The 13529-nt window shown below is 43.2% G+C and overlaps 1 protein-coding gene across 1 annotated transcript in view; it reads right to left on the reverse strand.

Moving 5' to 3' along the window:
* LOC124595860 (suppressor of lurcher protein 1-like) overlaps nucleotides 1-13529 on the reverse strand; it is a 660754-nt gene that overhangs the window by 56461 nt on the left and 590764 nt on the right. Inside the window, exon 10 of the mRNA XM_047134767.1 lies at nucleotides 1620-1819. Coding sequence (XP_046990723.1) covers nucleotides 1620-1819 — 200 coding nt within the window. The remainder of the gene's footprint in view (nucleotides 1-1619; nucleotides 1820-13529) is intronic.

A 13529-nucleotide genomic window follows, 5' to 3' on the forward strand; every position in this document is an offset into this window, starting at 1 on the left:
TGTTAAACGAGATCGTAGATAGTTATGTAATGAATTTTTACTCTATTTGTTGCGAGTTGTTATCGATTATGGTGATGGTAAGCGATAAATTGTACGAGGATTGGAACTTTAATAGTGGCAACTATTTATTTACGGCTCTCACAAAATAGATACGTGTTTCAAAGTTTTACTGAACTTCAAAGTGGTCACCAGCATTGTGTATAACCCGTCGCCAAAGATGTGGAAGTCGTAGGATACTCTTAGGAGCGGGCCGCTGTCGCCGAGAGGTTCTAGGCGCTTCAGTCCGGAACCGCGCTGCTGCTACGGTCGCAGGTTTGAATCCTGCCTTGGGTGCAGATGTGTGTGATGTCCTTAGGCTGGTTAGGTTTAGGTAGTTCTAAGTCTAGGAAACTGATGACCTCAGATGTTAAGTCGCACAGTGCTTAAAGCTATTTGAACCATTTTTGAACACTTAGCAGTGCCACTTGTGTTGACAGTTCGAGAGGCGCGGTCTATTGCCCGACGAATTTGTAGAAGTTCTGAAGCGATTGCAGTGTAGTGTTTTCTTTAGTTTAGAAATCGAGTTCAACTCACGAGAGCTTAAGTCAGGGGAGCGCAGTAGGTGGTATAGCACTTAGCAGCCCCATCGGTTAAACAAATCAGTAACAGCTTGCACTGTACGTGATTGAGCATCGTCCTGCAACAAGATGGTCAGGTCCTGCAGAAAGTGTCAGCACTTCTGTCTCTAGGCTGGTAGTAAGTTGTGTTCCAAAAATGAACAGCATAGAGACAGAAATGATGATACTTTCTGCAGGACCTGACCATAATTTTGCAAGACAATGCTCAAGCACGTACAGTGCAAGCTGTTACTGATTTGTATGACTGATGGGGCTGTTAAGAGCTATACCACCTACTGCACTCCCCTAACTTAAGCCCCTGTAAGTTCAACTCGGTTTCTAAACTGATGGAAACACTTCACTACGTTCGCTTCAGAACTGCTACAAATTCGTCGGGCAATAGACCGCGCCGCTCGAACTGTCAACACAACTGGCACTACTAAGTGTTCAACAGTGGTTCAAATGGCTCTAAGCACTATGCGACTTAACATCTGACGTCATCAGTTTCCTAGACTTACTACTACTTAAACCTAATCAACCTACGGCTGTCACACACATCCACGCACGAGGCAGGATACGAACCTGCGACCGTAGCAGCAGCGCGGTTCCGGACTGAAGCGCCTAGAACCGCTCGGCCACAGCGGCAGGCTGCTAAGAGTATCCTACGACTTCCACATCGCTGGCAACGAATTATAAACAATGCTGATGACTAGTTTAAAGCTCATTTAAACTTTGAAACAAGGATCTATTTTGTACGAGCTGTAAATAAATAGTTGCCACTATTAAAGTTCCAACCCTCGTACATAAGCAAGCGAGAGACATGATACATGATACGCATGATACATGCTTTCCTCAAGCTCGAAGTGCGAGTTTAGGTGTACCGCTTGGAACTGTCAACAATGCAGTCCCTGCGTATGCCTCGTCCCGCGCGAACTGCCATCTATCGTGACTCGCAGCATAGCGTTCGTTCTTTGGTTCTTTGCATGCAGAACAACCAAATGAGGTCGGCTGTTTCTCACTGACTGTTGACGAAGGTGTATCTGGCCTGGAAGCCGACGCCACCGGAGCCCCTGGCGCGCAGCTCCAGGGTGAGGCGCGGCCCGCTGGACATGAGGGGCTGCTGCAGCGGCGGCTGGTGCAGGCCGGCGCCGCACGCGCTCCACACCTGCTCCTGGCGGCCCTCCGACCACGCCAGCACCGACACCGCGTCCACCGCGTCGCACCTGCGCATCGCAACACCGCGCCACTGCTGAACAGGCCGCAGCTGCTGTGCGCTCACAACTTCACTACATTATACCGTGGTACCAGCGATACAGATAGCCGTACCGTAGGTGCAACCACAACGGAGGGGTATCTGTTGAGAGGCCAGACAAACGTGTGGTTCCTGAAGAGGGGCAGCAGCCTTTTCAGTAGTTGCAAGGGCAACAGTCTGGATGATTGACTGATCTGGCCTTGTAACAATAACCAAAACGGCCTTGCTGTGCTGGTACTGCGAACGGCTGAAAGCAAGGGGAAACTACAGCCGTAATTTTTCCCGAGGGCATGCAGCTTTACTGTATGATTACATGATGATGGCAAGGAAAGCGTTTCTGAAGAAGAGAAATTTGTTAACATCCAGTATTGATTTAAGTGTCAGGAAGTCATTTCTGAAAGTATTCGTATGGAGTGTAGCCATGTATGGAAGTGAAACATGGACGATAAATAGTTTGGACAAGAAGCGAATATAAGCTTTCGAAATGTGGTGCTACAGAAGAATGCTGAAGATTAGATGGGTAGATCACATAACTAATGAGGAAGTATTGAATAGGATTGGGGAGAAGAGAAGTTTGTGGCACAACTTGACCAGAAGAGGGGATCGGTTGGTAGGACATGTTCTGAGGCATCAAGGGATCACCAATTTAGTATTGGAGGGCAGCGTGGAGGGTAAAAACCGTAGGGGGAGACCAAGAGATGAATACGCTAAGCAGATTCAGAAGGATGTAGGTTGCAGTAGGTACTGGGAGATGAAAAAGCTTGCACAGGATAGAGTAGCATGGAGAGCTGCATCAAACCAGTCTCAGGACTGAAGACCACAACAACAACAACCATGCATGAATCCAAATGTCTGTACAACTCGTATTCCGCAAGTTCGTAGACTTAGTACTGTGCACACTGCTAGCGAAACAGGGAGAGCTGAGGTGTTTTCATCTTGTTCGCTGTGACTGCGGGCAAGTCCAATTATGAGGCAAATGCTGAAAATAATTTCCCCGGTTCATGATACCAGTTTACCTCTAGGAGGCAAGATTAGTCACATGTTTAAAAATAGTGCTATTTTTATTAACTCATTTAACCTGGTCGATTAGAGAATCCATGTTCTCACCTTAGGTCGGACCGTTTTACGTAACAGCTACTTAACATCATCATCATTATCATCATCCCCTTCCAATTATTAACAGTCATTCCAGTCTCTGTCATCTATGCATCCCTGACGAAGTCTACATCGTTCCCTTATTTCCAGTCGGCCGATAACTCATTTTTCTTTTTGCCACCATCCTATCATCACGTTCCTCCCATTCGCTCTATTTTATTCTACACTACTGGCCATTAAACTTGCTACACCAAGGAGAAATGCGTATGATAAACGGGTATTCATTGGACAAATATATTATACTAGAACTGACATGTAATTACATTTTCACGCAATTTGGGTATATAGATCCTGAGAAATCAGTACCCAGAACAACCACCTCTGGCCGTAATAACGGCCTTGATACGCCTGAGCATTGAGTGAAACAGAGCTTGGATGGCATGTACAGGTACAGCTGCCCATGCAGCTTCAACACCATACCACAGTTCATCAAGAGTAGTGATTGGCGTATTGTGACGGGCCAGTTGCTCGGCCGCCATTGACCAGATGTTTTCAATTGGTAAGAGGTCTGGAGAATGTGCTGGTCAAGGCAGCAGTCGAACATTTTCTGTATTCAGAAAGGCCCGTACAGGACCTGCAACATGCGGTCGTGCATTATCCTGCTGAAATGTAGGGTTTCGCAGGCATCGAATGGAGGGTGGAGCCACAGGTCGTAACACATCTGAAATGTAACGTCCACTGTTGAAACTGCCGTCAATGTGAACAAGAGGTGACCGAGACGTGTAACCAATGGCACCCCATACCATCAAGCCGGGTGATACGCCAGTATGGCGATGACGAATACACGCTGCCAACGTGCGTTCACCGCGATGTCGCCAAACACGGATGCGATCATCATGATGCTGTAAACAGAACCTGGATTCATCCGATAAAATGACGTTTTGCCATTCGTGCAGCCAGGTTCGTCGTTGAGTACACCATCGCAGGCGCTCCTGTCTGTGATGCAGTGTCAAGGGTCTCCGAGCTGATAGTCCATGCTGCTGCAGACGTCGTCGAATAGTTCGTGCAGATGGTTGTTGTCTTGCAAACGTCCCCATCTGTTGACTCAGGTATCGAGACGTGGCTGCACAATCCGTTACAGCCATGCGGATAAGATGCCAGTCATCTCGACTGCCAGTGATACGAGGCCGTTGGGATCCAGCACGGCGTTCCCTATTACCCTCTTGAACCTCTCCGATTCCATACTCTGCTAACAGTCATTGCATATCGACCAAAGCGAGCAGCAATGTCGCGATACGATAAACGGCAATTGCGATAGGCTAAAATCCGACCTTGATCAAAGTCGGAAACGTGATGGTACGCATTTGTCCTCCTTACTCGAGGCATCACAACAACGTTTCACCAGGCAACGCCGGTCAACTGCTGTTTGTGTATGAGAAATCGGTTGAAAACTTCCCTCATGTCAGCACGTTGTAGGTGTCGCCACCGGCGCCAACCTTGTGTGAATGCTCTGGAAAGCTAATCATTTGCATATCACTGCATCTTCTTCCTGTCGGTTAAATTTCGCGTCTGTAGCACGTCATCGTAGTCGTGTAGCAATTTTAATGGCCAGTAGTGTATGTTGTCATCACCTGAAAAGATTTTTAAACCTGATCTTATTGTTACATTCCTTCTTGCATCCATTTTACTACAGTCCCTTACATACCCTGTTGTGGTAAATGATGCGGTACCATAAACACGAACAGATACAGCCATAACTGTATAAGCAGGGAAATGTTCCTATCGGAGCACAAAAAAGCGAATATGTTCCTCTTTATTTGAAAGTGTCTGACTGAAAACTGAGTACCAGCTAGCTCATTTTATCTTCATCAACACCTTTAAAAGCTTTCCTAAAAATGTGGCTTGCGAAACTATCTCAGCTTTTTGTGACTTGCAAGTCACCTCGAACTCCCACAAGCTCCCCTAACTGTAACTCACATCCAATATTGTATCACTGTAAGTGGCTCATACCCATCCACTCCCAGTTGCCGTGTCTCAGTACGTATTGCGCCCAGTTCGTCGTCATTATCTCTTCGTGTCTCTCTGTCATTGCCTACTGTATCACAGCCACAGAAATTTCGTTCTGTCCTACTACTACAGTCTACTCTCACTGCCAGTGTCTTTCTTTTGGCCCCTCTTACATCATTCCTTCTTTCCTACTGCTACTATCTTTTCTTACTGTCGTTATTTCTCTCTACTCTCGTTGTTATTGTCGCATACTCTGTCTCTCATTATCACTGGCTCTCACCCACTTCCACTTTCTTCGTCTGTTTACTCTTCTCCCACTAGCAATGTTTATTTTTTATTTTTTTCTGGTACTGTTCTCTCACTGTCAGCTATATCCCACAACCACTTTGTGCTCCGATAGAAGCTTTCTTCCGATGGTTCTCTTCGTTTCCCTGTCACAGCTTATTTTTCCTCCCAAAGCGCTTCCAATGTTTCCGCATGTACCTTGATATTTATTAGCCTTTTTCTCAGTGTCTCCGTTACAGTTAAAACTAATATCATATATTAGACAATTGAAGAGGGATACTTGTTCTAAAATATTCTTTCTTATTAGTATTATTTTCGATATGACTAGAGTCTTAAAAGCCATTTTTGTCATATTTGCGGATCTAGTTAAATTGTATGTAGGATTTAGGCTTTATGTACTGATCTTTATAAATTATCTTGAAAATTTACTTATCTTAAAAATAAAATTGTCTTAAAAATGGTAGTAATTTAAATATGACGAATGTTAATAAAACCTACATCTTCATCTATATCCATACTACAACAGCCATCTTATGGTGAGTGACGAAGGTTCCTTTGTGTACCGCTGCCACACACACATAAGGAGATCCGACACGATATTAGGAGGTATCCCATGACTTTTTTCACCTCAGTGTAACTTGTCCTGGTCGATGCTGTACCTCCTGTTTAGTTCTGTTCGATTAGGCATGCATCATAAGCACTGTTTCTTGTAAATTTCAACCTAGCGGCATTACGGTTGTACGAGGTTTTCTGGGACATGCTGTTGTTGGTTTATGATTCGAGAGTTAGTAGCTACTGACCTTAAATATAAGTATTATTGTTTTCACTTATTTTTATTTGTGGGGTTTAAATTATTTACTAGTATTGTGAAAAGTTATTTTAAACATACAGGGTGTTACAGAAAGGTACGGCCAAATTTTCGGGAAACATTCCTCACACACAAAGAAAGAAAATATGTTATGTGGACACGTGTCCGGAAACGCTTACTTTCCATGTTAGAGTTCATTTTACTGCTTCTCTTCAAATCACATTAATCATGGAATGGAAACACACAGCAACAGAACGTACCTGCGTGACTTCAAACACTTTGTAACAGGAAATGTTCAAAATGTCCTCCGTTAGCGAGGATACATGCATCCACCCTCCGTTGCATGGAATCCCTGATGCGCTGATACAGCCCTGGAGAATGGCGTATTGTATCACAACCGTCCACAATACGAGCACGAAGGGTCTCTACATTTGGTACCGGGTTTGCGTAGACAAGAGCTTTCAAATGCCCCCATAAACGAAAGTCAAGAGGGTTGAGGTCAGGAGAGTGTGGAGGCCATGGAATTGGTCCGCCTCTACCAATCCATCGGTCACCGAATCTGTTGTTGAGAAGCGTACGAACACTTCGACTGAAATGTGCAGGAGCTCCATCGTGCATGAACCACATGTTGTGTCGTACTTGTAAGGGCACATGTTCTAGCAGCACAGGTAGAGTATCCCGTATGAAATCATGGCGGTGAATCGAGGAAATAGGGTACATACTGACGAAACTAAAATGAGCTCTAGCATGGAAATTAAACGTTTCCGGACACATGTCCACATAACATCTTTTCTTTATTTGTGTGTGAAGAATGTTTCCTGAAAGTTTGGCCGTACCTTTTTGTAACACCCTGTATATCTTGGTGCGGGCAATGCACTGTGTGACCCTGTGAATCTTTGGAGTGTAGCCCACTTCTATGGGTTGGTTATCGTTCGCTTGTTAAATGTGTTCTAGTCACATGTATTAGAAGTATTAGTGTTTGCAGTATCTGAGCAACGTCCTGTAGGTTAGCGCGTCCAGTACTACCGGGATGAGTCCCGTCCACACTTGGTTGGTTGTAAAAGGAAGCTAACTGGACACTAGCTGGAATTTATAAATTAACTGTGTTGTAAACTTTCGGGCAACAATCTCTATCTTGTTACTTAATTAGAGCAATAGTTTTGTATTTTAAAAATACTTTTATTGTTCTAATGATGTTTGTTTGATGGCCTATCTCCATCACTCCTCAAGCACCTACCTCACTGGCAATTGCACTCATGCTCCCACATCTTTAATGGCTGTGTCTACTTGCAATGATAGTTCTGCAATCGAACAACCATAAAGAAATGATACCAAAAAAATTTAAAAATTATTGCTATAATTAGTAATGATTAGTATCAAAAAATGGCTCTGAGAACTTTGGGACCTAACATCTGAGGTCATCAGTCCCCTAGAACTTAGAACTACTTAAACCTAACTAACCTAATGACATCACACACATCCATGCTCGAGGCAGGATTCCAACCTGCAACCGTAGCGGTCGCGCGGTTCCTGACTGAAGCGCCTAGAACCGCTCGGCCACTGCGGCCAGCGATTAGTATGTATCAAATGTCAGTACTGACCAAGAAGAAATAGCGTTAACTCCGGCGCTTCTAGTAGTACGAGAATAACGGAAAAAAATCGTGGCAACAAGATGGAGTTGTGCGACGTGAACGAAAGTTGACAGGCAACTGAAAGCTAATGCCTATGCAAATTTCTTGGCAGTTGCATAACAGTGGCGTTAGTAGCGCCATTTTGAGGATGCAAATCAGATTAGCTTTAAATACACGCTACAACGGTCGGGAATGTTCGTTATCTTTGAAATCTACATCTACACTTACATGGTTACTCTGAAATTCACACGTCAGTGCTTTGCAAACGTACTGAGTTGATGTTGGTCAAGAATACCTCTAAGGCGACAAAGACGCAGTTATAGAGTTTGAATCAGTTCGTGTAATAGGGCTACGAAATCTGGATGTTTCTTCTGCGATACTGCAAAAAGATTTGGCAGAAATGTAGCCACTGTGCATGATTGGTGGCAGCGGTGATCACGAGAATGTACGGTCGGAAGAAGACCAGGATCCGGACTGTCACGTGGTGCTACCGAGGGGAAAGTCCCTGGTGTCGGCGATTTGCTATGGAACATTGTATTGCATCTGCAGTACAAATTTGAGCAGCCCGCGGCACCACAATGACAACAACAAATTTTTACAAATCGCTTACTTCAGGGACAACTCGGAGCCACACCCCTGTAGCGTACATTACACTTACACCAAACCACCGCCATTGGCAACTTCGGTGCTGTCAGGGCAGAGCTCATTGGAGGGCAGAGTGAAGTCCTGTTGAGTTTTCTGACGAAAGCTGATTCTGTGGTTATCCTACGCACCCTGACTGCAGATCTGTACGCCAATCTGGTGATCAGACCTGTTGTGCTGCCGTTAATGAGTAGTATTCCAGGTGGTGCTTTTCAACAGGATAACGCTTGTTCATATACTGCTGTTGTAACCCAACATTATGTACAGAGTGTCGACATGTTTCCTTGGTCCGCTAGATCACCAGATCAATCAAGCACATATGGGACGTCAAAGGGCGACAACTTCTGCATATTCCACAAACAGCTTTATCCGTCCTTGCATTGATAGACAAAATGCCAGAGGTCTGGAACTCCATGCCACTAACTGACATTCAGCACCTGTACAACACAACGCACGCACGTTTAAGTGCTTGCATTAAACATTTTGGCCGCTTACAAAATGGTTGAAATGGCTGTGAGCACTATGGGACTTAACATCTGAGGTCATCAGTCCTCTAGAACTTAGAACTACTTAAACCTAACCAACCTAAGGACATCTCACACATCCATCCTCGAGGCAGGATTCTAACCTGCGACCGTAGCGGTCGTGCGGTTCCAGACTGAAGCGCCTAGAACCGCTCGCCCACACCGGCCGGCCTTGGTCATTTACATCAATTACTAATGTACATACGTATCACATTTGCGGTGCCGTATCTAGCACTTACATTGCTCTAATATTGTAATGTTAACCACTTAAAAACGTTGCCTAGAAGAATTCCTTATTTCTTGGTGTCACGATTGTTTTCTCCGTCAGTGTGCTACAACTACTACAATTACTACTACTCTGCTGTTGCTGTTGCTAATAACAATAATAGCAGTCGTGATAGTGACTGATACACAATGCATTTATGAGTGTGTAAAAGCGATGTGTTCTGAAAGGAAAAAAAAGACTTGATTTTCCGGCATTATCACTCACAATTTAAATTATAAATTACAGGTTTCGGCCGCTAAAGATCCGTGTAACATTATAAATATATAATTTCTCTATGATTTTCAGGTATCTTTCGTTACAAGTATCGTGTATGGTTTTCCATTCCCACTCTCAGTAACAATACTAAGTTCCTTTTTATTAAGTTGAAGGCCCAATACTGATTTATTGTTCTTGTACGTATTTTCCTTGAAATCAACGTGAAAGAGAAGAATTGAAAAATCAATGTATACAAAAGAGGAAAGACCATGGCCGATGTATGCCACGGGTTACTTCATTTGGAAGACTGGCTCTGTTTCAGCTGCTGAACCTGAACGACCGTGGCAAGGTGGATAAGTGGTTCACGTCAGATCATCGAAGTTACACAGCGTCGGGTGAGGCCAGCACCTCCGTGGTGAGTGCCCTGGTACGCCGCGCGTTTTTGACAATTTTCTGTCTCTTTTTATGGCAGAGGGGACGGGAGGGGTGGTGGCGTACAGCCCCTGATCACCAGTCTATGCGCCAATGTCCTGGAATTAATTCGAACCCTTTCATTAGATACACTTACACTGCATTCATACGTCGCGAAGCAAAGGTGCGTGCGGGCGCGAAGATCAGGAGAAACGCTTTCAGTTAGGCGGCTGAACCTGTCCTGCGAGGGATTCTAGCCATTCATGCCTTCGCAATTAGCACCAGTCAGTTTCCTGTTATGGCACATAGAACGTCCGTTAATAAATCATAAGGTTTCTAATTTATCTCGTTTTTGCAGTGATGGGATGGGCAAAGTATTTCTGTGGTATCAGAATAACTTTTCAGTCTTTTGGATAAAAATAACTTCTATATAAAAAGAACTACAATAGTTCCTTTAAGTCTTTCTTTTTTGTTTTACGAATTAATGTGAAATTTGGCTCTTCCAACATTTTCCACGTACATTCCCCAGATATTTCCCGTGTAATATTGCTTTAAAAACTTATAAAAATCTTAAAATTCTAACTTAAAATCAAGTACAAAATTTTTAAATACGGTAAGGAGTTCATCACGTCAGAATAGGTACCGGTATTACGATAAAAGTACATGAAAATTTTTACTTTCCAGAATGTAGTACATAACATCAACCAACTAACAAACTTCCTAGGTGTTACAGAGAATGAAGGTTGTATAGGTACGTTTTCCATTTCGGCACAAAGGACACGTGGTCTGCTGTGGCTTGTTAGAGAGTAACTGATTTCTTAGCCTATTCACTGAAGTATCTGACAACAGAATAACAGTAGACAGTATGCACTGTACGTCTTGTTTGGGAAGAAACGTGTCCCATCTTCTCACAGTAGTTGCTCTTAACAACAGTAATGCTCAATATATTGTTCGTCCTGAAGCTTGCATGCAGTAAAGCTTGGTCCTAACGCAGGTTTGTTTATTTCTGGTAGTTTTAGTTGTACGTTGATAATAATACACAGTAGTTCGGATACGTTTAGCACAAAGGATAATTTTGGTTTTTACTTTAGTCATGTCACCAATAACAGATTCGAAATGAAGTAGTGAGGTGTCATATGAATTTTTAGTTTTCGGTTAAATCGTAATTTTGTCCTGTGCTCTTCCATCTGTATGACATTTTATTTCTGGAATGAGGGTCATAAGGGAAAGAGTGTACAATCAAGTCACGATGTGTATTCCAAAGCATATGGGATGGGCTGATGGACACCGTGTGTGACCTCTTTCTTCAGGTCAAAAACTTCTATGTTAATATTAGTTAACCCAGAATATGATGTGATATGAGTGAGAATAGCCATAGTAAGTATCTACTATTGGTTCTTTCAGATAATGGAATACTGTAATCAGTTCCTGGAAACCGGAAGAATCCTTTCTAGTCCTTAAGGGGAAGTTTGCTATCTTTTGGTTCAAAAAAATCCATCTTTTTAAATGCACTTTTGTATCCATAAAAGTGTTTAGAATCCACCCCTGAAACGGTTTTTCCGAATACGGAACGGAAATGTTTGTTATTCGCAGTTGAACAAAATAATGCACCTCCCTGAAATCGGCCTTTACATGGACAAGTTTTTTCTTTCGGAAGACTAGTTATTGTACCGCTGCTTGGGATGAAACACAAAATTCAAATGAAGGTTTGAACGCGTGTGTTTGGAAGTTAGCCCCTATGCATTTGCATTCTAGTGCAAAAACTGTGGACATTGCGAATTTCATGGCAGTGAGCAGCTTCAACGAAGGGTATTCAGCAATTCTGAGTACCATGACAACGCTAGACGTCACCCTGGGACTCTATTCGACGAAGTTCACCAAGCATTCAGACGACCACCGGATTCGAGCGGCCGAAAACCGCTTGTCACCGGTCATGCGAGCGGCTTTGGAGCAGCACAGGATGGCCCAGATCGAGCAGAACGCCCTCTGTCAGAAAGAGGAAGGACTAGTTTATGGACCCGCAATAGCAGATTGAACGTACGTTGCATAATATTGCATTTATATGTAGTCAAAACTTCAAGGGCGTTTTTCTCGAAAGGACGTTTTTTTTATCGCGCGGTATGGTAACTTCAAATATACTGAACCGATTGGCATGATTCTTTGTTTCCGACGAAGCTAACTAAATTGTATAGGACTTATACCACTTTTATTCCGATCCATCAACTATAAATATTATTACTTGGCCATGGAAAACCCCTATTTTTTTCATATAGCCGTCATTTTGTTTCCTGTGGTCCAAATGACCTAAGTGAGGTACAACTCCTAAAGAATCTTATAATCTTTGCTAACGTCAACTCAAAAGCTTGATTTCAGACGAGCCGGCTGACCTGTGTCATACAGCGCGTGGAGGTCTACATCGAAATTTTGTTTCATTCCGACGGCACTTCCGCCTTTTCTCTTCGACATTTCCGGTCGAAAAATTCCAGTTTATAGAGGAAATGCCAATAAACATTTTGACCAAATTTGACATTGATATCTATAACACATCCCGAGAAAACATTTCTCAAAGAACATGCTTTTTTCGGGCCAAAGATAGTAAACCTCCCCTTAATAAAATAGCGCCAATTACGTCACCACAACACGCCACTCGATCTATATTTGTACGTGCATTTGTTTGACATGAGACGGTTCCCTGCATAGGAAATCATTACGAATGTTATGGCTGCCAGATGTCGACTATTGGTGCCAGTTTTCATGAGCTCATCTCCATGACCTGAATTTGCTAATGGATCTGCAAATGCAGTATGATATGAATAATCTTCCCTATATTTCACCGCATATGCATCTCGTTATGCAGAATGGATTTATTAATAGGATATGCATATATTGTTCTTTTGCAGCGTGATAATACACGCAAATGGATCACACACTGCAGTTCTCAGCATTACAATAAATTAGAGGTTTTTAAACCATACTTCAAGCTAAATGTGAATACAAAAGTTTGATACGTTATTGCTCTTGGTACTAGCAACCTGAGACTAGGCTTTAGAAAAGAATGAATCCCCAATTACATTTCAACGAAAACGTAACTGCAACGAAGAACGGGAAACAATACCAACAACAAAATATTGTTGTGGTGTAATACGATTAGTGTGCCGTAACGCTCACAAATAGGAAGAGCTCATCATGAAATCTCTTCAGTTAAGAATCTGAATGGTTCTGGCACTTAAACGGCCATTAAAAATGAAACAACAGTAGGACATCCGGAGAAACAAATTTTATTGAAAGCAGCATGGAATACACATTAATTGTGAGGTAAATATATTCAGAAGCAACATTCCACCAAGAAATTTTTTTAAAAATTGACATTACTTGACGAACAATACACAGATCAGAAGGAAATTTTCACTCTGCAGCGAAGCGTGCGCTGATATGAAACTACCTCGCAGATTATAACCACTGAGCAACGTCTTCCGTGGGTAAATGTTCTAGCGGCTGATCTACCTATCACGACACAAGACCTCTTCTCACAGCTCTGATTCCGCCAATATCTCGTCTCATATCTGTCAAACTTCACAGAAGTTCCTCTGCGAAACTTGCAGGATTAACACTCCTGGAAGAAAAGACATTGCGGAGACATTGCTTAGCCACAGCCTGGGGGATGTTTGCAGAATGACGTTTTCACTCGGCAGTGGAACTTGCACTGATATGAGAGAGAAAGATCTCGAGTTCGAGTCACGGTCTGGCACACAGTTTTAATCTGCCAGTTTCAATACTCAGATCAGTTCGTAGAGGGA

This window comes from Schistocerca americana, chromosome 2 (genome assembly GCF_021461395.2).
Source record: "Schistocerca americana isolate TAMUIC-IGC-003095 chromosome 2, iqSchAmer2.1, whole genome shotgun sequence".
In the NCBI taxonomy this organism is placed as follows: Eukaryota; Metazoa; Arthropoda; class Insecta; order Orthoptera; family Acrididae; genus Schistocerca; species Schistocerca americana.